At 42.2% G+C, this 26,997-nt stretch overlaps 1 protein-coding gene across 1 annotated transcript; it reads left to right on the top strand.

The window, feature by feature from the left end:
* LOC112676358 (piwi-like protein 1) lies at nucleotides 1–26,435 on the top strand. Its single transcript, XM_035706759.2, has 21 exons — nucleotides 1–194; nucleotides 1,208–1,343; nucleotides 1,724–1,745; nucleotides 8,425–8,553; nucleotides 9,146–9,360; nucleotides 10,113–10,231; nucleotides 10,862–10,942; nucleotides 11,254–11,451; nucleotides 13,266–13,377; nucleotides 15,912–16,038; nucleotides 16,251–16,368; nucleotides 16,742–16,856; nucleotides 17,331–17,518; nucleotides 18,043–18,115; nucleotides 20,261–20,461; nucleotides 20,601–20,704; nucleotides 23,328–23,398; nucleotides 23,796–23,952; nucleotides 24,608–24,733; nucleotides 25,865–26,012; nucleotides 26,161–26,435. The coding sequence occupies exons 1-21, from the start codon at nucleotides 1–3 to the stop codon at nucleotides 26,275–26,277; spliced, it is 2,751 nt and encodes a 916-aa protein (XP_035562652.1). The 3' UTR covers nucleotides 26,278–26,435.
* Nucleotides 26,436–26,997: the final 562 nt, after the last annotated feature.

Here is a 26,997-nt window from a genome sequence, read left to right as displayed (position 1 = left end):
ATGCTCTTCCAGGGCCTGTCCCCTCCGGGGTCCTCACCCTCAGGACCGCAATGTCCGGCCGAGCCAGGACTCGAGCTCGAGGCAGAGCCCGTGGTCGGTTCCCCTCCCAACCCGCGCCACCTGGAGCCGCAGCGCCACCTGGAGCCGCAGCGCCACCTGGAGCCGCAGCGCCACCTGGAGCCGCAGCGCCGCCAGTGAGCACAGTCCTGTTCAGTCTCCTCTATGCAGAAGATGCTGGATCTTCCTCAGCTGCTTCCTTCTCACGTGCCTTCACTCTCGCAAAGGGCTTTACTTTCATCCTGAGAGTATGGAAAGGTGTCTGAATATCTTGGCTCCAGCCAAGGACTCCTCTTTGAGGATGAATTCAAAACAGGCAGCTGACACCCCACAGGTGTCTCCCCGACATGCCCCACTCCTTTCATCTAAAGAAGCCCCATTCTGCCCGTTGCTGGGGCCTTCTAGATCCATCCTAGACTCCTCTAAAACCCTTCATGTAAATAACCAGAAAATACTGTCCTCTTCCAATTAAAAAAAAATCCTAGCATCTGACAATGTCTTACCACCTCTGTTTCCCCCCTCTGGCCCCAACCCCCAGCATCCTTTGCTGAACACCACAAGTGGCCTCCTAACTGGTCTTCCTGCATTTGCCCTCGTCATTTTTTCGGTTACTCAGCACAGAACCAGTAAGTCAGTCCATGCAGCTCCTCTGCCCAATGCCCTGTGCACGTTCCTGTCTTCTTAGTCCGAACACATTGTTCCAGATGGCCTTCCTCCCACCACCCCTGTGACTTCTCCTGCTTCTCTCCCCTTGTTCAGCTCATGCTTCCTTGGACATTGCTGCCTTAGAAAATTTGCTCTTTACCTGTGGCTCCCATAACCTTGTAATTCTCCTCCAAAGCTTTGGTTGAGTCCCAACCTCCTCCTGAGGCTCTGTTTCATACCCCATGAACTCACCCAGCCCCCCTTCACAAACCTACCTTCCCCATAACACGAATTTTCTGTACTTTGTTCTTTTACTTCATTTCCCTGGCCATTAACATACTAATGTTATATACATTATGATTTTCTGTTACTGGCGTGTGAGCCATTACAAGGGAATATGCTCCATGCCCTGATAGCACTTGGACACATAGCAGGCAAATAATTTTTGGATGAGGGACAAATTTCATTAACAGCACTCTTTATGTCTATCCCCTCAAATATGCAGACCCAGCAAACCAGCCGAATTCCACCTAGCCCGTGGCCACTGCAACCGGAAAGCCAAGTGGTTAAGCCTGCACAACGAAGAAGACCGAGAAGAGCATCTCGGCCTCCAGGTGACAATGGGGAAAGAGAGGGTTATGGTGAGGGGCAGGGAGATTTAATATCTGAGGGTGCACCATAGTGTTACCAGCCCAGCCAAGAGCCTCAGGATCCCCATAGAGTTTGACAGGATAGAAAGAGTGTATAGCCCTCAACTATTTTTCTTTTCTGCAATGAATTAATTGCTCAGTGTTTTCTTCCCCTTATATTTTAAAGCTTTATGGAAAAGTGGAGATGGATAACAGTCAGTCTAGCCAATTGTTCAATTATAATGTCTTTTCAGGTTTAGACAATGCATTCATATATAACTCCAAGTTAACTAGGAATTCTAGAAACATGAGTGGGTTTGAAATCAATGCACTAGAAGGTTGAGCAGCTGCTTGAGCCCCTCAGCCTTGCCTGCATTGTATTCTCCGCCTAGGTGGAAGGGTATCCTTATGCAAGTGAGCACTCAGACTTGTATATTAGCCAAGGGTTTGGCTAAAACTATTAAACCTCAGGTCTGATTCTCTAACTTGCTCCTATTTTTAAAGTGTTTTAAAAGAGCATTGGGAGGGGCAGAGGTACAGAGTGAATCTTAAACAGGCTCCATGCTGAATGTGCAGCTCGATGCAGGGCTTGATCTCAGGACCCTGAGATCATGACCTGAGCCAAAATCAAGAGTGGGGCACCTGGGTGGCTCAGTCAGTTAAGTTTTAAATTATTATTAATTATGGTGAGAATAGTTAACATGAGATCTGTCCTTAAAACTATGTTAAAGTGTACGATACAGTACTGTTAACTACAGGCATGATGTTGAATAGTAGATCTCTAGAACTTGGGTGATGGAGATTTTACACTTGTTGATTAGCAACTCCCCATTCCCCCTTCCACCTCCAACCCCTGAATGCCACCATTCTACTCTCTGCTTCTAGGAGTGTGACTATTTTAGATGTTTCCTATCAGTGGAATTCTGTAGTAGTCTCTTTCTAGGACTGACTTATTTCACTTAGCATAGTGTCCTCAAGGTCATGTTGTTGCATATTGCAGGGTTTCCCTTTTTTCCTTTTTTAAAGATTTTATTTTTATTCATTTATGAGAGTGAGAGTGAGAGGCAGAGACACAGGCAGAGGGAGAAGCAGCGTCCATGCTGGGAGCCTGACGCGGGACTCGGTCCCGGGGCTCCAGGATCGGGCCCTGGACTGAAGGCGGGCGCCAAACCGCTGAGCCACCCAGGGATCCCCCCTTTTTTCCTTTTTTAAAGGCTGAATAATAGTCTGTGGTATGGATATACCATGTTAACTTACCCATTCATTTGTTAGTATTTGGGTTGTTTCCAGGGCTTGGCTACTATTTTTAATACTGCTGCAGTGAACATGGGAGTGCTAATATATCTTTGAGATTCTGATTTCAATTTCTCTGAAAGAATCTCCCAGAAGTAGGACTGCTGGACTATATGGTGGTTCTACTTCTAAGTGTTTGGAGTAATCTCTATACTGTTTTCCATAGCAGCTGTACCATTTTTGCATTATCAAGGGGTTGAAATTTCTCCACATCTTCACCAGCACTTGTGGTCTTTTAAAAAAAATGATCTCTATCTCTTTCTCTCTCTCTCATACACACACACACACACACACACACACACACACACACACATACACACACTGCCATGCTTACAGATGGGAAGTGACAGCTCATTGTGCTTTGAACTGCATTTCCTGGTGACTTTGAGCATCTTTTCATGTACCTGTTGGCCAACTATATGTTTGTCCATTCAGGTCTTTTCTCCATTAAAAAGGGGGTTATTGAGATCCCTGGGTGGCTCAGCAGTTTAGCGCCTGCCTTTGGCCCAGGGCGCGATCCTGGAGTCCCAGGATCGAGTCCCAGGATCGAGTCCCAGGATCGAGTCCCACGTTGGGCTCCCGGCATGGAGCCTGCTTCTCCCTCCTCCTGTGTCTCTGCCTCTCTCTCTCTCTCTATCATGAATGAATGAATAAATAAATAAATCTTTAAAAAAAAGGTGGGGGTTATTATGTCGCCCCCCACCCCGCCACTCTTCAGTTTCAGGAGTTCTTTATATATTTTGGAAACTAACCCCTTATAAGATACATGGTTTGCAAATATTTTCTCCCACTCCATAAGTGGCTTTCATTCTGTTGATACATTAATTTGTTCAGAAACATTTTAGCTTGAAGAATTCCTACTTGTCTATTTTTGCTTCTATTGTCTCTGCTTTTGGTGTCTGATGTTATAGATGTTTTTATAAAACACGATACATAATATGAACTCCATGAAATGAATTTATCTGAATACACAATAGTGAAATACCCGTTTTTTCATCTATATCATGTCTGAAGAGTTATGTTTAATACTTCAATAAAGCATATTGTATGTAGCAAGTACTAATGAATGATGCCAGCTGTTTTCTCTCCCTGAAATTTGAGTGTGGTAAGTTTGACTGCTGGCTGTGTCCGGAGTGGTTGTGAATTTGATAAAAAGCATTTAAAAAACTTGTATGTAAAATGAAAGCTCTTCTATTGTACAAATTCAGACTCTGGTATTTTATAGGATCATCATTAACTAGGAATAATATCTTCCAGAAGGAACCTTTTGAAAAGAACCAGTTTCTGTAGCCCAGGGCATGGACTATCTTAGTCATTCAGGGGTGCAAGGTTTATGAATAATGTAGGTTATTTTAACGATATTTTTTGTATATTCTTTTATTGGAGTTCGATTTGTCAACATGAAGTGTAACACCCGGTGTTCATCCCAGCAAGTGCCGTCCTTGGTGCCCATCACCCAGTCACCTCATCCCCCTGCCCACCTCCCTTTGCACTACCCCTTGTTCATTTCCCAAAGCTAGCAGTCTCTAAGGATTTGTCACCCTCTCTGATTTTTCCCCACTATTTTTCTCTCCTTTCCCCTATGATTCCTTTCACTATTTTTTGTATTCTTGGTATAAGTGAAACCATATGGTAATTGTCCTTCAATTGACTTACTTCACTCAGCATAATACCCTCCAGTTCCATCCATGTCGAAGCAAATGGTGGGTATTTGTCGTTTCTAATGACTGAGTAATATTCCATTGTATATCTGATAGGTCATTTGCAAATATCTTCTCCCATTCTGTAGGTGGACTGTTTCTTTTTCTTTTTTTTTTATGATCATCATTGCCTTTTATTTTTTATTTTTTTTCATCATTGCCTTTTATTTGACTTTTATGACCAACCTCGTGGTTTCACACTGCAACAATATATGAGCACTGGAAAAGCAAAGTTGAATTTTCCGTTCCTTTTTTTTTTTTTTAAGAGTATAATCCTCTTACTTATTTTTATTTATTTTTTTATTGGAGTTCAATTTGCTAACATATACCATAATACCCAGTGCTCATCCCATCAAGTGCCCACCTCAGTGCCCATCACCCAGTCACTCCCATCCCCGCCCACCTCCCTTTCCACCACCCTTTTCGTTTCCCAGAGTTATGAGTCTCTCATGTTCTGTCTCCCTTTCTGATATTTCCCATTCATTTTTTCTCCTTTCCCCTTTATTCCCTTTCACTATTTTTTATATTCCCCAAATGAATGAGACCATATAGTGTCTGTCCTTCTCTGACTTATTTCACTCAGCATGATACCCTCCAGTTCCATCCACGTTGAAGCAAATGGTGGGTATTTGTAATTTCTAATGACTGAGTAATATTCCATTGTATACATAAACCACATCTTCTTTATCCGTTCATCTTCCAATGGACCCCGAGGCTCCTTCCACAGTTTGGCTATTGTGGACATTGCTGCCATAAACATCGGGGTGCAGGTGTCCTGGTGTTTCACTGCATCTGTATCTTTGCGGTAAATCCCCAGCAGATCTATTTTTAACTCTTTGAGGAACCTTTGTTGACTGTTTCTTTTGTGGTGCAGAAGCTTCTTATCTTGATGAAGTCCCAATAATTCATTTTTGCTTCTGTTTCCCTTGCCTTCATGGGTGTATCTTGCAAGAAGTTGCTGTGGCCAAGTTCAAAAAGGGTGTTGCCTCTGTTTGCCTCTAGGATTTGGATGGATTCTTTTTTTTTTTTTTAATTTTTATTTATTGGATGGATTCTTGTCTCACATTTAGATCTTTCATCCTTTTTGAGTTTATCTTTGTGTGTGGTGTCAGAGAATGGTCTGGTTTCCTTCTTCATGTGGATGTCCAATTTCCCCAGCACCATTTATTGAAGAGACTGTCTTTTCTCCAGTGCGTAGTCTTTCCTGCTTTGTCTCATATTAGTGGACTGTAAAGTTGAAGGTCCACTTCTGGATACTCTCTTCTGTTCCATTGATCTATGGGTCTGTTTTTGTGCCAGTACCACACTGTCTTGATGGCCACGGCTTTGTAGTACAACCTGAAATCTGGCATTGTGATCTAAATTCTGCAGTCATGAAGTCTCTTGAATCTTTTATGCTTTTATCTAGAGCCACCAGTAGCTTTGTAATTGTGCTTCTGAATTGACTTCCTGACATTGAATTGTAATCCATATTCTGTAGTCCTGTGGCAGAGTGTACTATTTCTGATTCTTTTTTGTTGTGAGTTCTTCCTTCTAGTCGTTTTGCTCCATGCAGAGTGGGGGTGTTAGCAAGCTAAGGCAAGAATATGAAACACGACCTAAGTAAATTTCACCCTAGATGACTCTGACGAGGTCAGAGACTAGAAAATGAAAACCAAATCAGAACATAATAAAACCAAAGGACCACTGAAGTGAAAAACAAACTTTAAAAGAAAGTGGTAAAAAATAAAAGGCCAAGAATCCCAAAGAAGTATAAAAACGAAAAAGCAAAAGAGAAGAGAAAAAAGCAAAAGTGAAGAGGAAAAGGGAAAAAAAAAAAGAAAAAAATGGAAGGAGGGGAATAGGAGATGGTGGCGATGAAGTTGTAGTGGAAGGAAAATATAGTCTACTTGAGGGGTCCTAGAGTCTGATCCTCTTGGTTCTGAGTGTATTAAGTTCTGTATGTTAGAAGATGTTCGGTCCCAAATTTATATAAACCAGCAATACTTGTAGAAAGCCCCAACGTTGACCACCAAAACATAAGGTAAAAGAGGGGAGCAGAATGGGAAAGAAGAGAGAATATAATCTCATAGAATGAACCAGCACGGTATAGTACTTGGTTCTGGGTGCATGCTGGTCATGTTTTAGAAGGTATGAACTTCCACCATTGGGGAACAAAAGGAGTCCAAGAAAACAAACAAACAAAAATGACAAAAAAACATAGCTCATAAATTTCCCACTATTAAACTGAGTATGTGGAATCTAGAAGTAGAAATTATATCTAGGACCTGTAATGGTAGAAATAAGAAAGTCAAAAAGGAAGAACGTTAAAAATGAAGTGGTAAAATATTGTAGTTAAGATGGGAAAAGGGGAAAAAAATGGAAATTTTTAGTCTGATATAAAAACGAGTTGTACTGGAAAAAGCGGGGCGGGGAAGGAGGGGAATCTCTAGTTCTACTAACTCTAAGTCCCTCTTCTTCCCCTGGGGCTTTCCAGCACTGCTTGGTCCAGAACTTGCTCTTCCCCGTCCTTCCAGCTGGTCTTCGGGGGAGGGGCTGCTGTGCTGACTCTCCGGTGTGTGCACCTGGGGACCTGCCCTCCCTCCCCCGCCAGGTGCCGGGCTTAGGGGGAGTTGCTTGTCCTGTGACGCCTCTGTCCCCTGGCGGCGCCGCCTGTCCCAGGCACAAGGTGACACAGGGAGGAACACAGCAGTGGCGGCGGCCAGCTCTCCAGTCCTGGAGTCTGCTCCCCCGTAACTCCCTCCGTCCCCAGTCCCTGCGGGCCTGGGTGCTCTGGGGTGGGGGCGCGGACCTGCACAGCTCGGGGCCGGCCGCCGGGGAGTCCTCGCTGTCCTGGGCCCTGCCGCCTCCGCCCGCCCCGGGGGGAGGCAGGACCGCGGCCGTGTCCCCCGCCCTGGGCTCCGGGGCCTGTGCTGCCGGCATCGCGCTCCCGGGGCCGCGGCGGGTGCCCGAAGGCAGCAGGCGCAGCGCCCGCCCGCCCGGAGCCCCCGCCTGCCCCCGCGCCCCCCGCGCCCCCCGCGCCCCCAGCTTCTCCCCGAGGCCCCGCCGGCTGCGGCTCCAGCGCTGTCCCGAGCTCGGCCCGCGGGCTGTGGGGCGCTCTGCCCCGGGCGCGCCTCGTCTGCTCGTGACCCCGGGAGCCTGGGGGCTCCGCCGCCCCTCCTGGGGTTCAGCCCGACGCCCTCCTCTCCGGGGCTGGGCTCTAGGGGCGCCCAGGCTTTCCCGCCAGGCTGGAGCCACCTCCTCTGGCCCGCAGCTCCCCACCCCCCACCTGCCCCCAGGCTTCTTCCTTCCTTTCCTTTCCCTTTCCCCCCTTCTTTTTCCCCCCTTCCCTCTTCCTGTCTTGTCTTGTTAGAAGCCAAAACTTTTCTCTCTGTAGAGTTCCGGCTGTTCTCTCTTTAAACTTCAGGTCACATTCGTAGGTGTTCAGGATGATTTGGAAGTTCTGTAGGTAAGTCGGGAGGACCTGGTGAGGTGAGGACCCTACTCCTCCATCATCTTCATAAATCCCCTCTTCCAGGGTGTTTGAAAGACTGCTTTGTCTTGTCCTCCAAATGGTGCCTCGTAAAATCTGTATACATATTTCAACGTAATTAAAAAATAGAGCCTTTTCCAGTAGCTGTTAATAAAAAGAACGTCTCAGTTATTTTGTATCAAAGGCAATTTCATGCACTTCTTAAAAATAAACTGCTTATTCAGTCAGCATTTTCCAGTGCTCTTGAGAGGGCAGTGAGGTGCCAAGTGATTGGCCTATAAAGCCGCTGGCTAAGGACAAAGTTTCTGCTTTGAAGCTTGCACTCCGAACAAGTGTCTGGCGCAAAAGTAAATTCCATGGGGATGGATGTGGGGCTGGCCAGGCCGGCCACTGATGTGGGGTGGGGTCTTGTTCAGAGGGGTTTCCAGGTCCCATTCCCCCTTTCTGGTGACCAATGACTGAAATACCCGTTAGATTGCTGGACAGTCCTCTTTCCTAACTCCAGCGACCTCAATTTAGTTTTACTCAATAGCTGGTGTTTAATATTGTCCTTTGTGGTTTTATGTTTCCTCCCTTTTTTTTTTTTTATTGTATAACACTCATGGCTTTCACATCCGTTTCCATGTAGAGGAACTTCAGCTGGCGACTAGACTGCAGGCAACCTCACTGAAGGAGAGAAAGCGTTTTGGGGGCATTTTTCGAGACCATGTGGTGGATACCCGACAGTACTTGGAACATGTTAGAGAGTCCACAACAGGTATGCTGGCCGTTAACGACCCAGCATGAGGGAATTTTTCACGTGAAACCTGTGCATGTTTGTGTTTAAGAGTGTGTGTAAAGCTTCATCCCATCACTGTGAGTGGAGGTAAGCTCCTAATCTGCTTACGTTGTTGTAATGGCACCCAATTTTGCAGAAACAGAGACAATTAGAGCGTCCTAGATGGACTCTCCATTTTTCTCTTCCTTTTATAGCCACTAAGACAGAATGACCCAGCTCTTTGAAAGCACTGAGACTTTAGAAAAAAGAAACCTGAACATAATTACGACATTAACATTATTCTGGCTCCCCACCCACTCCCCCTGTTGGAAGCCTTGTGTTAGAGATCTTTCTTCTGATCTCTTGTTAAATATTTTAATCTTCTATTTTAACTCTCTAAATGTCTGCTTGAGTGAGGACTCCTCTAAATGGATGATACATACTCTGGACATCAGCTGTATGTAAATGTTTGTGTTTGGTGGTTAATATCCTTGTTTGGCCTAACTTTGGCTTTCAGTATTGGGATATCCACATTATTTAGGTACAGTCGGTCTGCTTGTTTCATTATTGACACGTGGATTCATTTTTGCAGGCACGCTGGGTAGACCTGTAAAGCTATTCACAAACCATTTCCGAGTGACGTCCCGCCCCCAGCAGGTCACATATAAGTACAACATTGACTACCTGCCAGACATCGAGGATGGAAAAGTTCGTTCAGAATTGCTTTTGCAGCATAAAGCATTTATCGGAGAGTGCCATATATTTGATGGGAGCTCTTTATTATTACCTCACAAGCTACTGTTGCCGGTTAAGTACTGTTATTGGATGTTTTCTTTTTAAATTTTATTTATCTGAGAGAGCAAGAGAGAACCAGCAAGAGGGCAGAGGGAGAGGGACAAGCAGTCTCCCCACTGAGCAGGGAGCACAACTTGGGACTCAATCCCAGGACCTGAGATCACTACCTGAGCCAAAGGCAGATGCTTAACCAATTGAGCCACCCAGGTACCCTAGACATTTTCTTGACCTTTGTTCTCTTCCTCTCACATCTTCACTGTTTTAAAGCAAATACAATTTTGTACAATGATTTGAGGAGACCTGAAGATCTCTTGCCCATGGGATTTGTAACAAAACCCACATGCCATGTGTGCTTGTCACTGATGTTCCCTCCTGCCTCATGTCAGTGCTTAAAATGAATCTGAGCAAAATATATACCTGTTTTTACATTTTCAATGGCAAATATGGGTCAAGTGCTGATGAAGTATTGAATAGTTTTTCTCTTGTTCTCATCTTTCAGCAGAAACATTAGAAGGACTTAATATTTTTTCAATAAACATCTATTTACCAAATGAATCATCTACAGGGGCTCGTTTAAGTTAAAAAAAAGTAGTTGTAAATGTTTAATTCTGACTCCTCACTTTAGCCTCATAAATCTTGTATTGTCCCTGCATGTGTCACACTGGTGTGTTTCATACCCAGGTGACCTATTGATTTGTGGCTCAATAATGAGCTTATTGTCTTTGGAAGGACTGCTAGACCCTCCTGTTTTTTCTTTATCTCAGAAAACGGAATTGGTCAGCCTACTGAAAAACCAGGTTGTGAAGCTGACCATTGAATTCATCAGCGAACTCTCACCCAACTCACCGGACTGCTTACGCTATTACAACATTCTCTTTAGAAGGTGTGTTTATAAGCTTTAGTTTCCTTGAGATATGACTGTGTTCATGTGTCAGTGGCATTGAACATAGACATTTGCTCCTAGAATTTCCTGTTCTTGACACCTCCTCATCCTGAGAGGGCAAAGGATCTTGGGGATGAAATGGGACTTGACCCCTCACCTAGACATGTTTAAGTTCTGTGGCCTATCCTAAGTATTCTCCCTGCCTACCCCCATATCCTGTGCCTGGACCTGCCTGGAAGGAGGAGCATACATCGAATATGCATGCCTATGCATATTTCTCCTTAGAGCAAATGCACTGGTTTTTTATTTTGTAGTAACAGTGGTGGACAAATATCCCAAATTGGAGGCACATAATCTGCAAAAGATGTTTTGGTTCATTTCTGGGAATGGAGGACATCCTAATGGTCTTTCCATGACAGTTTGTTGTATACAAGGGAAAGGAGGGGAAAACAGAGGATAAATGGACCTTAATATCTACCTCACAATATAATTTACTTGTACCAGGTACATCTGTTTATTATGTGTAATACAAAGTTGCTGGCAGATTTTTCCCCCTAATGTATCCTCATGTGTATTACCGAATGCTTAATATTCATACATTTTCAACAAAACTTATTTTTCAATTTTTAGAATTTTGAAGCAGATGAATTTGAAGCAAGTTGGTCGCAACTATTATAACAAGCAAGAGGCCACTGAGTTCTTCGATCACAAGTTGGTATAAAATAGTTTCATGTAATGTTTGTAATGTATACATCTAAATCCCATAGATTCTCACATGCATACATATGTAGGTATATATGTGTAAGCCTGTGGTTGATAATAAAAGTGGTTTAACAAAAATTAGGTATAACTAGCACAGCAGGTAAATCTCTATTGGAAAGGTCCTTCAAAAGACCCTTTCTTACTAAAAATAAGAGATGAAACGGCTGGACTCCTAAGTGCCAATTTTAGGGCCCTGTGACACTTGCTCTATACTCAGAGCTTGGAGTTTGATAATCCTATCTAACGTGTTCTATTTGCAGGCTGGTCATCTGGCCTGGATACGTTACTTCTATTCTTGAGTATGAAACCAGCATTACCCTCTGTGCTGATGTGAACCATAAACTGCTCCGAATGCAAACAGCTTATGATTTAATAACAGGTCTTCGTGATCCACAAACCAAAAAGGAAGATGTTGAGCAAGTTTCTAAAGAATTAATCGGGTCAATTGTTTTTACACTGTAAGTCTGCTTTAAAAAAACAACAAACCTATCCCATTACTTTGGTCACCACCCCCACCCCGAGAAGATGTTCCCATAGTTTTCAAACCACTCAGTAAAGTTCAGAAGCTGACCTGACCTGGCAATGGCCAGAGTCAGTCCATGCTTTTCTCATCTAGGTCTATTGCATGAGAGAGTGATACGTGTCATTTGTAGACTTCGCCGTTCTTAATTCCTAATGCTGATCCAGTCATCTTGTGGAACCCTGTACTGCACATAACAGAATATATTCCTTCCAAATTTTTTGCTTTGTGTCTAACTAGTTTTAAAAAATCAGGGCTTAATTATATAGAACCTATGGGCAAATTTCCACTTGAAGTTAGTTTTTTCGTCTCCCTTTAGACCAGACACTTTGAGTGTGGATTGAAAGTTGTTTAGCAACATCATCTTAAGAGTAAAATTGAGGACTTTTGCTCCCTAATTTCAAAACATATAAAGCTAGTAATCAAGACAGTGGCAAAAGGACAGATGAAAAGATTGGAATAGAATTGAGTCCCAAGTCAGTTTATAGTCAGTTTATTTTTTTCCAACAAGAGTGTCAAGACTGTTTAATTAGAGAAGGAATACTCTTTCAACAGATATTGCTGTGACCACTGGGTATCCACCTGGCCCTTCCTGACACAATATACAAAATTAACTCCAATTTCATTCCAAGATAAACTCAAAATAGACCTCAGTGTAAGTGTTAAAAGTATAAAAGTCTTTGAAGAAACTATAGGAGTAAATCTTTAGGTGAGCAAAACCCTTATAGGACACCAACAGAGAAGGGATGACAAAAGAAAAGTATAAATTGTACTTCATCAAATTAAACACGTTTGTTCTTCAAAGTCAAAAGTGAAAAACAGTAGATAGAAAGGTGACTTGCAAATGTTTTCTCTCAATCTCATTACTTGCATCTATTTAAGTAAAGAACAGGTACAAGTCAAAAGATAACTTTTAAAAAATGGGTAAAGGATCTGAATCGACATTTCTCTGAAGAAAATATAAAAATGATCCATAATCACATGAAAAGATACTCAATGTTATTAGCCATGAAGGAAATGCACTAGGATGGCTAAAATTAAAAAGGCAGATACTAAATGTTAGCAAGGATGTGAAAAATCGGAACCAACCCTCAAACGTTGCTGGTATAAATGTGAAATGGTATGATCTCCTTGGAAAACAGTATGGCACTTCCTCAACATGCTAAATATAGTGTGGCCATATGATCCAGCAGTTCTATTCCTGGTTATGTACCCAAGAAAAATGAAAACTTATGGCCATTCATGTACCAATTTTGTAGACCTGACATTATTCATAATAGCTTAAGAGTGTAAACAATGTGAATGTTCATCCGCTGAAACAGATAATATATCCCATTATAGATATGCTATGTTTTTATTTGGCAATAAGTAGGAATTAAGTACAAGTATATGCTATAGCAGGAAAGAATCTCAAAAGACATTATGCTGAGTGGCAGAAGGCAGTCAGGAAGGGTCACATATCATATGACTCAATTCCTATGAAACAGGACAGGTAGGCAAACGTATAGGATGGACTTTAAACTAGCCGTTATCTAAGGACTGGGGAAGTTGAGTGGACATGAGGAGTGACTGCTCATGGTTGTGGTGTTTCTTTGGGTTGTGTTGAAGGGTGTACAACTCGGTGAATATATTAAATATAATAAAGCTGATCTATCCTGCAATTACCAGTAGTATTTAAAGCCTCTTAATTCTTGCCTGACCCCATGCTATGAATACATTAGGAATAATACCATATATTGTAATATTCCACAGGTATAACAACAAAACCTATAGGGTGGATGCTATTAATTGGGAGGATAATCCCAGAACCAAATTTAAGAAATCAGGTGGTGCTGAGATCACCTTTGTAGACTACTACAGGGAGGTATGCAATCTTTTATTTCAGTATATCTAAATATTTTTTTCTTATTTAATCAAATATGTCTCCTATGTATAACTGATAGTCACATATGTTAGATCATAAGTCATAATCTATATATTACAGGGTTTCTCTTGGAGGGTATTATAACTTACATGAATTTGTCCATGTATTTGGGTACTTGTGTATATGTTACATAACTAGAATGGCTCCAATACGACCTCTTTCATGAGTCTTGGACGTGGCTATGATAGTTTTAAACATGTTGATGGATTGTTGGGTTGAAAAGAAAATATGGCAAGATTTCAGATATGAGGACTTCACCTACGTAGAAGTTTCAGCTCTCTAGGACTTGGTTCAAAAAGAAAACATGAACAATTACTATCAGAAATGATGTCACTTATGTGCTAAATCTCATAACTCATGAATTCCTCAATCTTTGTTCACAAAGAAACCAGTAAACTTCATGAACAAAGATGCACTAGGTGGTGAGGTTGGTTTTCTAGCTTTGGCAGATAAAAGAGAATTCAAGGAATTAGAGATATTTATAGCAAATGGAAAGAACTTAGAAAAGTATAAACTGGGTTTTTTTTCCCCCTAAATTATATTAGGAATCCAAAACCTAGCTACTTGGAAGCACTGAGGGTACACAGCCATTCAAGGGTATGGTGCTATTATGGCATCATCCCCACTTGTACTCCACGCTTAGTACTTGTTTAACCTGAAAGCATGTAATGAGTGCTCATTATACAACTTGGGTATACATTGGTAAGACTACTGAGTCCTCTGTTCTTAAGGAACTTGCATCCTTGTAGCAGGAAGAGAGATGGCAGACAAGAAGAAAGCATGTATTGGGGAAAGTCTATGCAAATAATCAAGAGGTGTTATGGAGAATGTCTGGTGGCTTAGACTGCTGGTCATAGAAAGTTCTGAGTAGCTGGTATGTGACTGTCAGAAAGGAGCAAGCTGTGTGCAGATTGGTGAGAAGAGACACCACTTTCAGGATGGGCATGATGTATCCAGATCCCAAACAAGGCTAGAGTGTCCTGTCAAGAAATAAACCCAGTTGCGGGTGGGACGTGTACAGGGTTGCAGGATATGACGTCAGAGGAGGACGTGGGAGCCACATTGTATAAAGTTCTGTCCACCTACACGCATTGGATTTTACCGTTAAGTGACACTATACAGATAGATGAAATGGGGTACTTTATATTATAGATGTGCGTCTAATGTACAGGGAATGCACTGTATGTGGGTAAAAAGGGAGGCAGGGACACCAGTGGGGAGGTGCTTAAGTCTATTTAGATCAGTGATCAATGGTGACCTGGATTAGAAAGGGAATGGACGGGGCAGACGGGAGGACTTTTGATGGCTCAAATGTAGTGAGTAATGGTAAGAGGAGCCTCTGGCTTTATCTGAGGAAGTGAGTGGAGGCTGGCATCACTTATTGCAATGGGAGATTGTGTGTGAGGAGCTGGCTTGGGGATTGTTGGGATGACATAGCCTCTGATGGAGTTGCAGACAGGGATATCAGGCTGATATTTGCTTGCTCATTCTCCAGATTTTACTTCAAAGGTCATTGGTTGAGACGACCTTTGAAATGACTTGGGTAGTCTTGGGATGTCCTGGTGGGAACTCAGTATAATAACAGATGGCAATCTAGTTGTGTTGTCATGAGATCTATAAAAATCCTGAAATCCATAGATGAGCCCTTAAAAGCACAATCCTGGCTTGCAGAAAAGCGTTCATAGTAATGCAAAGTGGGACAAGGAAATTCCTGTGGAGATGCAGAAGTTGGTGTTGTAAGAGATCCGTCTGGGATATCACTGGATTTGAAGTCTTCTTGTCTCTGGAACTCCTTTGACATTCTCCAGATACTTAACCAATCCTACCAGAATTCATGTGGCTAACTGGTGACTGATGAGGATCTCACTGATCAGCATGGAAGGATCTATGACAGACCTTCACTTTATGTGGGAGAGGAAAGGCACTTTATTGTACAGGAATTGCAGCCTAGGGATAGGAGCTTCTGGATAGATGTCTTGGCAAATGCCTTTTCCTGCCGGAAAAGTTTCGATGATGCAGGAGGCATGTTTGGAATAGCTGTAGTATTGCAGCTGCAAGGAGTGACCAGGTTTGTCGTCCCCCATTAATGTGGGAATCCTCTTCAAAGTTCTTAATTACATCCTTAATTTTTTAAGGCAGTACTATAGTGAGAAATACATAATTCAAGGCTTGGTCCCACATTTACCTATAGCAAGTTAAAGAAGGCTGGTGCAGTGACCCCAACACAATGTTTATGAGAGTCTTGTTCTCCTGGGCCATGTGTGCTTACAGGGAAAAAAGAGGTCATCCCTGGGACATCTAAATTAAGAGACTATTAAGAGTATCTTTAACGTGTTCTTAAACTTGGGGAAATAGTCTTCCTAGCACACCCTGGGCCTCTGTTGGTGATCCAGACTTTTTTGTACCTATTTAGGTGACTTGACTAGCCTTTGCTGACAGTCACACCAGTGTTCTTTCTCACCTCTTTTGAGCAGCAGTATAATACAGAGGTTACCGACCTAACTCAGCCACTGTTGATCAGCAAAGGCAAATGGAAAAAGAGCCAACAGGACACACCCCATAAGCCTATAATGCTGGTTCCTGAGCTATGCTACCTGACAGGTACTTCAGATTTATGCAGTCCTCATAGAAGACCACCCCTTTCAAGCCCCAGATGTTACGATGTAGAAGTACAGGCTTCTCACAGTACTCCATAATGACCCAGAGCTGTGTTCTCTCCGTTGGCTCTTCCTCTTCCAGATAAAACCATCAAGGCTTCTTCACATACATGTTTATTCTTGCTTGTTTAGCTATATCTTCTTTACTTTTTAAAGGTCTATCAGATAAAATGCGAAAAGACTACAGGGTGATGAGAGACTTGGCTCTTCATATGAGGTTGGATCCAGAAAAAAGGCAGCACGAATTACGGAAACTGATGAATACTATACAAACGTAAGTCCTATTCTTCTGTGTGTTTGTGTGTATGTCCTGAAGTTGAGACCCGTGCAGAACTCTTGATATCTCAGATTCTCCAACTAAAAAACAACAGGTTGGAAGAAAACGACCTCTTGTGGGAACAACTCTATTTGTTCCATCGATGCAAAGTTAGAGGAGGTCTGGAGGGGAAGAACAAAATAGAAAGACCCTAAGCACAAATGTGAGAGTAAGGACATGACTTCAAAGTACTAGAGACCCTCTCTCTGCAACATGTCAATACAGAAGACAAACAACAAGGCATCTTAGGTTAAAGGAGAATTTTGCAAATGGATCATCACTTTTGCTTGTTTCCTTTGGTTCTATTCTGTGGAAATATTTTAACTTTCAGAAATAGGGAGGTACAACGGGAACTTCAACTCTGGGATTTGAAATTTGATACCAACTTCATGTCCTTCTCGGGAAGGATCTTGAAAGAAGTAAGAATTTTTCAAGGAAGAAGAGCGGTAAGACAGCTTCAAAATGGTCATGTTCTAGTTACTCGTGTAGTCATTTGGGGCCAAATGAATAATCATGCAGAGGACCTAAAGTCAGGTCAGTAACTCACTGCTCTCTCTTCTTGGGCTGTTTGTCCTTTCTCTAGGGGAGAGCAAGCAGGTGTTCAATTAGAATGCATGTAACATCCTTGGCATATAGTAAACTCTATAGTTTATCTTGGTTAGTTTTTGGACATTTATCATGGCATAACAATATGCTAAGTGTATCCTTAAGAGTCAAATAGCTAGAATCCAAACAATCCAGAGTAACCCATGATAGAATCCCAGTATTACTTACCACTATCTTAAGGAAAGAATATGTAATTCAGTTATGACCAAAGTTTAAAATTGTAATGTTTCGGTAGGAAGTAGCAAGGATTTGCAATAGAAAGGCTCTTTGTTGGTATTTCTTTAAAAACTGAAGTCTTATACTGTGTCTTCCAGTTTGACTCCCATCCACAGTTTGCAGATTGGTCGAGAGAGACCAGAAGTGGACCCTTACTCAATGTGAAGTCACTAGATCATTGGCTAATACTCTATCCTACGAGAAATTATGGAGCGGCCTCGTCCTTAGTACAGAGTCTACGGAAAGTCACACCCACCATGGGCATAGCTATGAGAGAGGCAAAAATGTAAGTAGAGCTGAAATTAAGATCTATAACAACCGATCTTCAAATCAGAGGTAAAGTGGAGTCAGACGATATTAAATTATAGGAATTGGTCACTGTATTAAAACCATGGAGGTTTGTAAACAAAGTCTAATCTATTCCAATTAACTGTAAAATAGGCTTTGGGGATATATAGTTTTGGCTATTGGGATACATGCTGAGGAAGCCAAAAATTGAACTTGTTTTTGTTTTAAGAACAAACTATCAGGGCACCTGGGTGGCTCAGTTAAGCATCTGACTCTTGGTTTTGGTTCAGATCGTGCTGGGTGCTCAGTGGAGAGTATGCTTAAGGTTCACTCTGCCCCTCCCCTTATGTGTGCATGTGCACAAGCTCTCCCTCAAATAAGTAAATCTTTCACGACCATTAGTTAAAAGTAGTTTTTTTTTTAACATTGTACCTTGTTTTTATGTGGTGCTCCATTGGGCTGCATAAAACATTTGTTACATATTTGCCTTTTGAATACAGATGATATATACTTATTTTCTAGGCTTGAAGTAAGTGATACAGTCCAGTCCTATACAACTGTCTTAGAAAATCATGTTTCCTCCAAAACACAGATGGTAAGTGTCTATTTGATAGCACTTCCTTTAAAAACAACAACAAAAAAAGATTTTATTTATTCATGAAAGTGACGGGAAGACAGGAGAGACAGGAGAGACAGAAGCAGGCTCCATGCAGGGAGCCTAATGTGGGACTCCAGGATCACACCCTGGGCCAAAGGCTGGCACTAAACCGCTGAGCCACCCTGGCATCCCATTGACAGCAGCTTGCTGTCTTACTTTGTAGTGTTATAAATCTCATCTGTTTAATTTTGAGTGGTAGACGCTCAAAATCTATCTCAAGTGCCCTTTCTTTGGCAGGGACTTGTCTTCAATTTCTGTCCTTTCCTGTCTCTGAGGCTGTCAGCCTGTTCATGGTCTCTGACCTTTCAACCATGTTCACTGGAGAGTGGGCAGACACTTTGGGAGAAAGTGGCCTCAATTGCTGAGATCACCTCTCTGGGTCCCTACTTCTTTCCTGTCTTAACCTAATAACTCTTTATGACCTTGTTAGACTGGCTGAGCCCCAAACAGGCACAGTCCCTGTGTTTTCATCAGTTTGAACAGCTCTTCTTAGGAGGAGACTGGCCTATGCTATTCCAGAAGCTGAAATTGTAGGATACGTTAGCTGATCACTCTCTGAAACTACTCAGAAATCATCACAGAAAAAATTAGAATCTAGATTTTGCACTTGTACTTAAAAGCTTGACTTATTGAGCTATTGAAATATACATATATGTGTATATGTATATACATAAATTTATATACATAAATATATATGTATATTTATATATGTGTATATATATAAATAAATGGAGGTGTGTGTGTGTGTGTGTGTGTGTAATCTGTACGCAAAAGATTAGGTGCTTTAAGAAAAGCATATCTGAACCTTAACGCACTAAGCGCAGTGAACCAAAACAAAGTAGAATAAAATAAACAAAAAGCAGAAACTAAACAGAATGACAGATCGAAAGCAAGAAGTGTTAAAACTTGGTGTTGTCAAGATTGAAGAAAACAGTCTGAGGGAGGCTTGGCAACATTAAGAACAAGGAGAGTTCATGATTAACAGATTTGCTAGAGGTTAAAGAAATATTAGGAGATGGGGCACCTGGATGGCTCGCTCAGTCAATTAAGTGTCTGCCTTCAGTTCAGGTCATGATCCTCAGGTCCTGGGATCGAGTTCCACTTCAGGCTCCCTGCTCAGTGGGGAACCTGCCTCTTTCTCTCCTCCTGTGATAGCTCTCATTCTCACTCTCTATCAGATAAGTAAATTAAAAATCTTAAAAGAAAAAGTAGAATACCATGGGCCTAGGGTAACAGTAAGCCTGAAATGCAATCTTCAGAAAAAGAAACAGTTAGTGTGGTGAATTATAGGAAAAATAATTGCAGATGAAATGTAAAAAAAAAAAAGTACAAAATGCATTTGATAGAATTCCACATTCATTCACGTGAAAAGAAAATTGTAAAATGAGAAAGGAATTTCCCTAGTCTGATTGAGGATTATCCCCAAAAAATCTTCCTAGAAGCATCATCATGTTAGAAATAATACATTGAGGATCTTCCATTATAGTTAGAAAGCAACCAAACAGTAATTGCTCTTTCTTATGATCCCATGTCCTGTTGGAGGTCTGAGCACGTGTTAGAAGTCTTGCCCTGCTGCCTGTACATCAGACAGTTTCCATAACTCCTGAGCTTATTTGCTTATCCCCACTAGTAAAATGGGGATACTAGTCTTGATCTCAGTAGGTTATTGAAGAATTAACTGAGTCAAGTACAATGCTTGGCAAGTGCTCTCACATAGCACCCATCATGTAAGTGGTGACGTTCCTGATGATGGTACGTTTCAGTCTGTGCTTGTTAACCCTCTGTGTCAACTTCATGATGAACTCCTAGAAACAGAATAGCCAGGATGTAAAGACTTTGCAAGTGCAAGTGATTCATGCATATTGCCCGTGCCTGGCTCCTAGGCTCTTTCTTCTTCCATATGCTCACCTTCGCCATTATTGAATGGAATGGGATTCCAGACCCTTTACCCTCCTGGGCCAGCTGTGGATTGAATGAACAGACTCTGTTCCTCCACCTAGGTAGTTTGCTTGACGTGACATCCACTTCTCCCATTACTGTGGTTTCATGTCTTAGGTAGTCTTGTTGCTGCTTTCTTTCAAGGTCCTTTGCGTGCTGTCCAGTGAAAAGAAAGACCTGTATGATGGCATAAAACAATACCTGTGTGTCAATTGTCCGACCCCAAGCCAGTGTGTCGTGGCACGGACCTTAGACAAACCCCAGACGCTGATGACCATTGCGACAAAGATTGCCCAGCAGATGAACTGCAAGATGGGAGGAGCCCTCTGGAAGGTGGAGACAGGAGTACGTTGGATTTCATTGCCTTCTCTTTATTTCACTTGTGTTCAGTGGAATTTAAGACTCAACCATCTTAAACGCAATTGCTTAATTGTGCTTCTATTGTGTTCTAACTCAATGTCTTACCTTTTTTTAAAAATTTCAGTTACAGAATGCGATGTTCATTGGTATCGACTGTTTCCATGATATTGTAAATCGGCGGAAGTCAATTGCAGGCTTCGTGTCCAGCATCAATCAAGAATTGACGCAGTGAGTGGGCGTAGGCAGACATTGTGTAGATGGTAACTAGCTGTAGGCCAAAGAGGAGAGGTGGGCCTAACTAATGTTTGTTGACAAGGGCCATGGGCAGGGTATTCTCTCCCTCTTCTGGCAAAGTTATGCTCCAAATACATTTGATGTGGAAGGATCTATATCATTTTTCTGTTGCTGCTTAACAGATGATAACAAACATGGCAGCTTAAGAGGACACTCCTGTGTCTGCGTGTAGGTGTGTCAGGCAGCCATCAGGTTGGCCATGTTGGCCAAGCCACATTCTCTCTGGAGGCTTGAGGTCCTATTGCAAGTGCACATACTTGTGGCAGAACCTTTTTTGTTTTGTTTTTGTTTTTGGTAGATGAAGGACAGAGGTCCTCATTTCCTTGCTGGCTGCCAGCTATAGGCCTGTCTCAGCTCCTGGGACTTCATCCATATTCCTTCTCAAATGCCCTGCTCCCCCAGAGCACACACTCCTCGTTCTGCTTCAAATCTCTCTTCCCCCTTCTGCTATCTTGCTTTTTCAGGGGGTTATGAAATTAGATAAGGTCCATCTGGAAAATCTCCCCTAAAGCCAACTGTGACATAGGGCATAATCACAGGGGCGATACAATAGTCACAGATTCCAAGCGTTAGATTTCTGCTCACTGGGGGCTCTGATGATCAGTGAGTCTCCCCATTAACACATGGGGAAGGACTCAGGCCCCACATGGGGAAGACAGACCTAGGAATACAATCAGAATCCTATAGGTACAGGATCTGCTCTTCACAGATCTATATGTAATGGATCTGCCGAAGAAGATATGCTTCCATATCTCATGTTTCTCCCTTGCTCCAGGGATACTTTTGTTTTCTGTGCTTAGAGTAGAACCTACCTTCAAAAGAGTTTGCACATTCTTCAGTTTAGTTTCTTGAGCATTAGCACGTGTTTAACCATCACCAGTCATTTTTATGCTTCCTGAGAATTGTGGCCCCCTAGGTATAATTACAGAGTATTCTTTAAGGGGGTCCATTTTTATTTTCATGAATGGCATCAATTATTCCAGTCTAGTTCCAGTTCTAGTTTAATATAATACTGGTTTGCTTTTTTGGTAGAAGGGCATGTGGAAAATAATGTTTCAATCATGGGAAGAAATTAAGCTCTCATTCAGTTCATTTTTAAATTTTTAATTCTTTTAAATTGGAGTTCAATTGCCAACATATAACACCCAGTGCTCATCCCGCCAAGTGTCCCCTCAGTGCCCATCACCCAGTCACCCCAGCCCCCACCCACCTCCCTTTCCACTACCCCCTGTTTCCCAGAGTTAGGTGTCTCTCATGTTTTGTCACCCTCACTGAGATTTTCACTCATTTTCTCTCCTTTTCCTTTATTCCCTTTCATTGACTTTTATATTCCCCAAATGATTTCATTCAGTTCATAAATAATTTTGAACCTTTGCTTTTTTTTTATGGTGAAAAAATTTATATTTAGATTTATAGTCGGCTGGACTCAGTTTAGATGATCCCAATTTTGTTGGCAACATCCAAAGCTCATAATCAGGAGCCTGTTGAACATATATATGCTTTCTTCTCTCCATCAGGGCTGATCAAGGTGTTGACCTTCGCCACATCAATGTCATAGAGCTTCTTCAGAGCCTGTTTTATCTGGTGCTTATTGGCCTTGACATCCACAATGAGCACAAGTGTATTGTTGTCTTCTATTTTCTTCATGGCTGACTCAGTAGTTAAGGGGAACTTGATGGCATAGTGATCAAGCTTGTTTCTCCTGGGGGCTCTCTTTCGAGGATATTGGGGCTGCCTTCGGAGACACGGGGTCTTGGGTCATCGGAATGTAGGTGACGTGTGGATCTTTTTTTTTTTTTTTTTTTTTTTTTTGTGACTGCATGCCTTTCAGCCCCGCTTTCTTAGCTTTCAAAGCCTTTGCTTTGGCTTCAGCTTTAGGAGGGGCAGGGGCTTCCTTCTTCGCCTTCGGTCCATCTTCATGGAAGGGCGAACCCTTGCTTTTTGGCACAACATTTCCACTGCTCTGTTCTCAGCATTTGAACATACCATGATTTCATCTTGTAGACTGTAAATTCTGGAAAAGAAGCAGACAAATGTATTATATCAGGTCATTGTAATACAATTAAGAAAGCAATTAAAAAAACAGGGGATAGAAACTTGAGACTGATATTGCTTGATCTGTTGGGAAGTGGTCAAGTAAAAATTACTGCTCCAAAGCAGATGGTTCCCATAAAGCATGATTATGGATGAACCATTTTTTAAGACCTCAGCCTGAAAGCGGCAATCTCCAGGAACACTGGCGATTTATTTTGGGTGTCCACCATGAGACAGCAGTAGTCCTGCACATTGAAAGTGTGTGTAATTTGTACCAATGTTAGTGAATGCTTCCATATTCCTATTTGTGTGCATTCACAATTTTAATAAATGCCTAGGGTACTAGAAGAGACCAATGCTTCGATCTCTGCAGAGGCATCAAAGAATGGATTCCTGATTGGATCTTCAGCTACCCATAGTGACTCCCCACCCCCCACCAGAGGTCCTAGATTAACTCAGGATGAAAAATAATGGAATTTTAAGACTCATATCTCAAACTGACAGCTTATTTTTCTCCAAACAGGTGGTTCTCTCAGTGCATTTTCCAGGAGTCGGGTCAAGAGCTTGTGAACGGGCTTAAAACCTGCTTGGAAGGTTAGTGTCCCATCAAGATTGGTGTGCCTGACTCCATCTGGGTAGTTGTCTGCCAGTGGACACACTGTGCCCCCAGAGACGTCTGGCAATGCCTAGAGATACGCTCCATTATAACAGCTGGGATGGAGGTGCTACTGGCCTCCAACTAGCGGGTAGAGACCAGGCATGCTACAGAAGACAGCAACACCCATTCTGCCCCCACAAAGAATTATCTGGCTCAGAATTTCTGTAGTGGTGCTGTTGAGAAATGCTGAGCTCACGTGAAGACCAAAAGGCAGTGAATGTGTCCTGGAGACTACAGGATTGAAAGAACATGAACCTAGAAGTTGTTACAAATAGCAGTGGCCAGTTGTTCTGAGTTACGGCTTATTCACCCGTGTTTCTGGTTTCCTTCCAGCTGCCCTGAAGCTCTGGTGTAAACATAATCAGTTTCTACCACAAGCTATCATTGTGTATCGGGATGGAGTTGGGGATGGTCAGCTTCAAGCACTGATGGATCATGAAGTCCCACAGATTGAGTCCTCCTTAAGATCTGTGTACCCTAAAGACTCTGGGTATATAAATTGTAAAGTGCAGATTGTGTAAACTCTACATTTCAGTCTCTGAAAGGAATATCACAGTTATGATCTGTGAATTAAGAGAGAGCATGGCACAGAGGGCATCAGTTGCTGGATGGGGAATTTATTCTTTGACTTTCTGGTCCACACCCAAGTCAGAGGACAGAGGAGAACTAGAACGTCCCTGATTGTGTCCTCCCCAGGGAACCCCTAAGAACCTGTTCCTTTTTTCTAATCTCCCTGCAAGCCTTGATGTAGGAGGGCTTGTTAAGCTCAGGTACTTATTAAAATCCATAAACACAGCCTGGTGATGGTTTGTGTTTAGGCAACTTCTTTATTCTGGAGTTTTGTAGGTCCTAGGGCTGGGGAATGCCTCTCTTCTGCTTGTCACTGGGGCCTGGTTCCCACCACAGATAGGAGCAGCCCCAACCTTGTGAGGAAGTTCCTCCCCCTAAGATGTGAGTGGCTGTGAATAGAAACCTCTCTTACTGCTTAAGTCAGGCTCATGGAGCTAGGACAGTAAAGTTGGTGTGTGGGGGGACTATACCTCCCGCAGATTCTTCTTAAGGAATCCTGTGTGTGTGTGGTGCTTCAATACTCTGAAAGCCTCTGTACAACAGTACATCTGGTGACACCTGTCATTACTTTTAAGGGTCAAACTAACTTTCATTGTGGTGAAGAAACGAATAAACACCAGATTTTTTGTGGAGTCTCAAGGAAGACTTCAAAACCCACTTCCAGGAACAGTTATTGATGTGGAGGTGACCAAGAGGCAATGGTAAGCCCCCCCCCCACTTTATTTATTTAGAGATTCTCTTTTTTTTTAATTTTTTTTAAAGATTTTATTTTTTTCAATGTTTTTGTTTTTGATAGAGATTTTCTTTTATTCAAATAGAAATAGAAACCTTTTTTTAAAGGTTTGCGTGGTTTGGTGGAGAATAGATTGACCTAAAGACGGTTTAAAAATTACACGAACAGATACACATGGGAATCTAGAGGTTTCTATCTTCCTTTTTTTTCTCTTAGAATTTAAGCCTATATTGTAAACATACTGAGATTCTTCAGTTGTTAGGAGCAATGGTAGAACTTCCGGTCAAGCAGAGATTTGTCGATTGTGCAAATGAATTAATGTAGAACCGTGGATGGGAAATGAAACAGGACCTTCATACCAGCAGACAGGGAGCAAGGAAGGAAAGACAAGCATCGATCAATCTAGTAGAAGACAGGAAAGGGATAAAGGAAAAAGCAGGTGGGAAAGTAGGATTAACATAAAGCATAGCGTAATACACATAAGAAATCTGGTATCTAGGGATCCCTGGGTGGCACAGTGGTTTAGCGCCTGCCTTTGGTCCAGGGCGCAATCCTGGAGACCCGGGATCGAATTCCACATCGAGCTCCCTGCATGGAGCCTGCTTCTCCCTCTGCCTGTGTCTCTGCCTCTCTCTCTCTGTGTGTTTGACTATCATAAATAAATTTAAAAAAAAAAAAAAAAGAAAAGAAATCCGGTATCTACAAGAACCTGGTGGATCTTGCCAATTCTATTAGGGGGTGTGAATGGGTTCCGTTGATCCTCGGGGAGGGGCATAAAGCATCCATCCCTAGAACTCTGAGTTGAGTTTCCCTGTGGCCAGATCCAATGTGTCAGTTTCAAGTTTCTGCATCAAGGCGTCAGCGCAGATGCTTCTATAGAAATCTCATGAGCATTTTTACATGAGTCAGTGGTTGCATTGCCCTTTATGGACTTGCTTTCCCAAATCCTCCCCCTACAGTTAAGCAGGCTTCTAAGTATAAAGGAAACTCTGTACAATGGATTTCTGTCCATTTGTGTCACATCAGATAGTAGGTTTGCGATGTTCTTTTTCTTCTGAAAATAAGCTATAGTCTATATTCATGTGTTCTGTGATTCCAGGTATGATTTCTTTATCGTGAGTCAGTCTGTGAAAGACGGTACTGTCACTCCCACTCATTATAATGTCATCCACGACACGGTTTGCTTCACCCCAGATAGGATACAGTATCTCACTTACAGACTATGCCACATGTATTATAATTTGCCGGTAAGTATTTTTATATGGATTTCCCTTTAGATCTCAAAGATTGTTCAACATTAAATCTATACTTTTTGAGCCCTCTGAATTGATATCTCTGAAACATTAAATTTAGATAGAAAGTTTTAAAAAATCTTTGTTCTTCTTTCTGCTGAAGGGTGTCATTCGAGTTCCTGCTCCTTGTCACTATGCCCACAAACTGGCTTACCTTGTGGGCCAGAGTATTCACCAAGAACCACACCATTCCCTGGCAAGCCGTCTCTTTTACCTGTGACTAAGAGAAGAAAGCCTGATGACATGTTGAAAACCAGCATTTGTAAATTTTTTCTTTTTAAGCTGTACTTCTGAAATGCCTTCCTAGATGCATAGTTATACATATGTATATATAAAATTTTGAGAGAGAGAGAGAGAATGAACAAACTGGGAGGGGCAGAGAGTTGAGGGGGGGATCAGATAGAATCCCAAGCAGGCTCCACTCTTAGCCTGGAGCCCAATATGGGGCTTCATCTTATGATGATCATGATCATCATAACCATGATCATGACCTGAGCGGAAATCAAGAGTTGGACGCTCAACTGACTGAGCCACCCAGGTACCCCAAGATGCATAGTTTTAAATTCTAATCATTCTTGATAGCACATGGAGATTCAGAGTGGTGTGTGCTTTTGTCACTACTACCACTGACTTAACATAACCCTTCTAGTTTCCAAGCAGGAAAATGGACCACGAGGGCTGTGTCTTTCAACTCAACCTTTGAAATGTGTTACCATGACTATGATTGACAACACTTGAACATGTGGCACTTTGAGCAAGCTACTCCACTCATCGTTGAGATTGGGCATTAGTCTCATGAATAAGTAGACTGGAAAAATGACATCTTTTTTTGAAAAATGACATCTTTATGAAACTTCATGTTTAAAGGGACAGCGATGCTCTAAAAGGCAAAATGAAATGATTTATTTGCTACCTAAAACTTTGTAGGAAAGGAATAACC

This window comes from Canis lupus, chromosome 26, assembly GCF_003254725.2.
Source record: "Canis lupus dingo isolate Sandy chromosome 26, ASM325472v2, whole genome shotgun sequence".
Taxonomy (NCBI): domain Eukaryota; kingdom Metazoa; phylum Chordata; class Mammalia; order Carnivora; family Canidae; genus Canis; species Canis lupus.
Note: the sequence above shows the minus strand (reverse complement) of the source record. Positions and strands in the feature narration are given on the sequence as shown.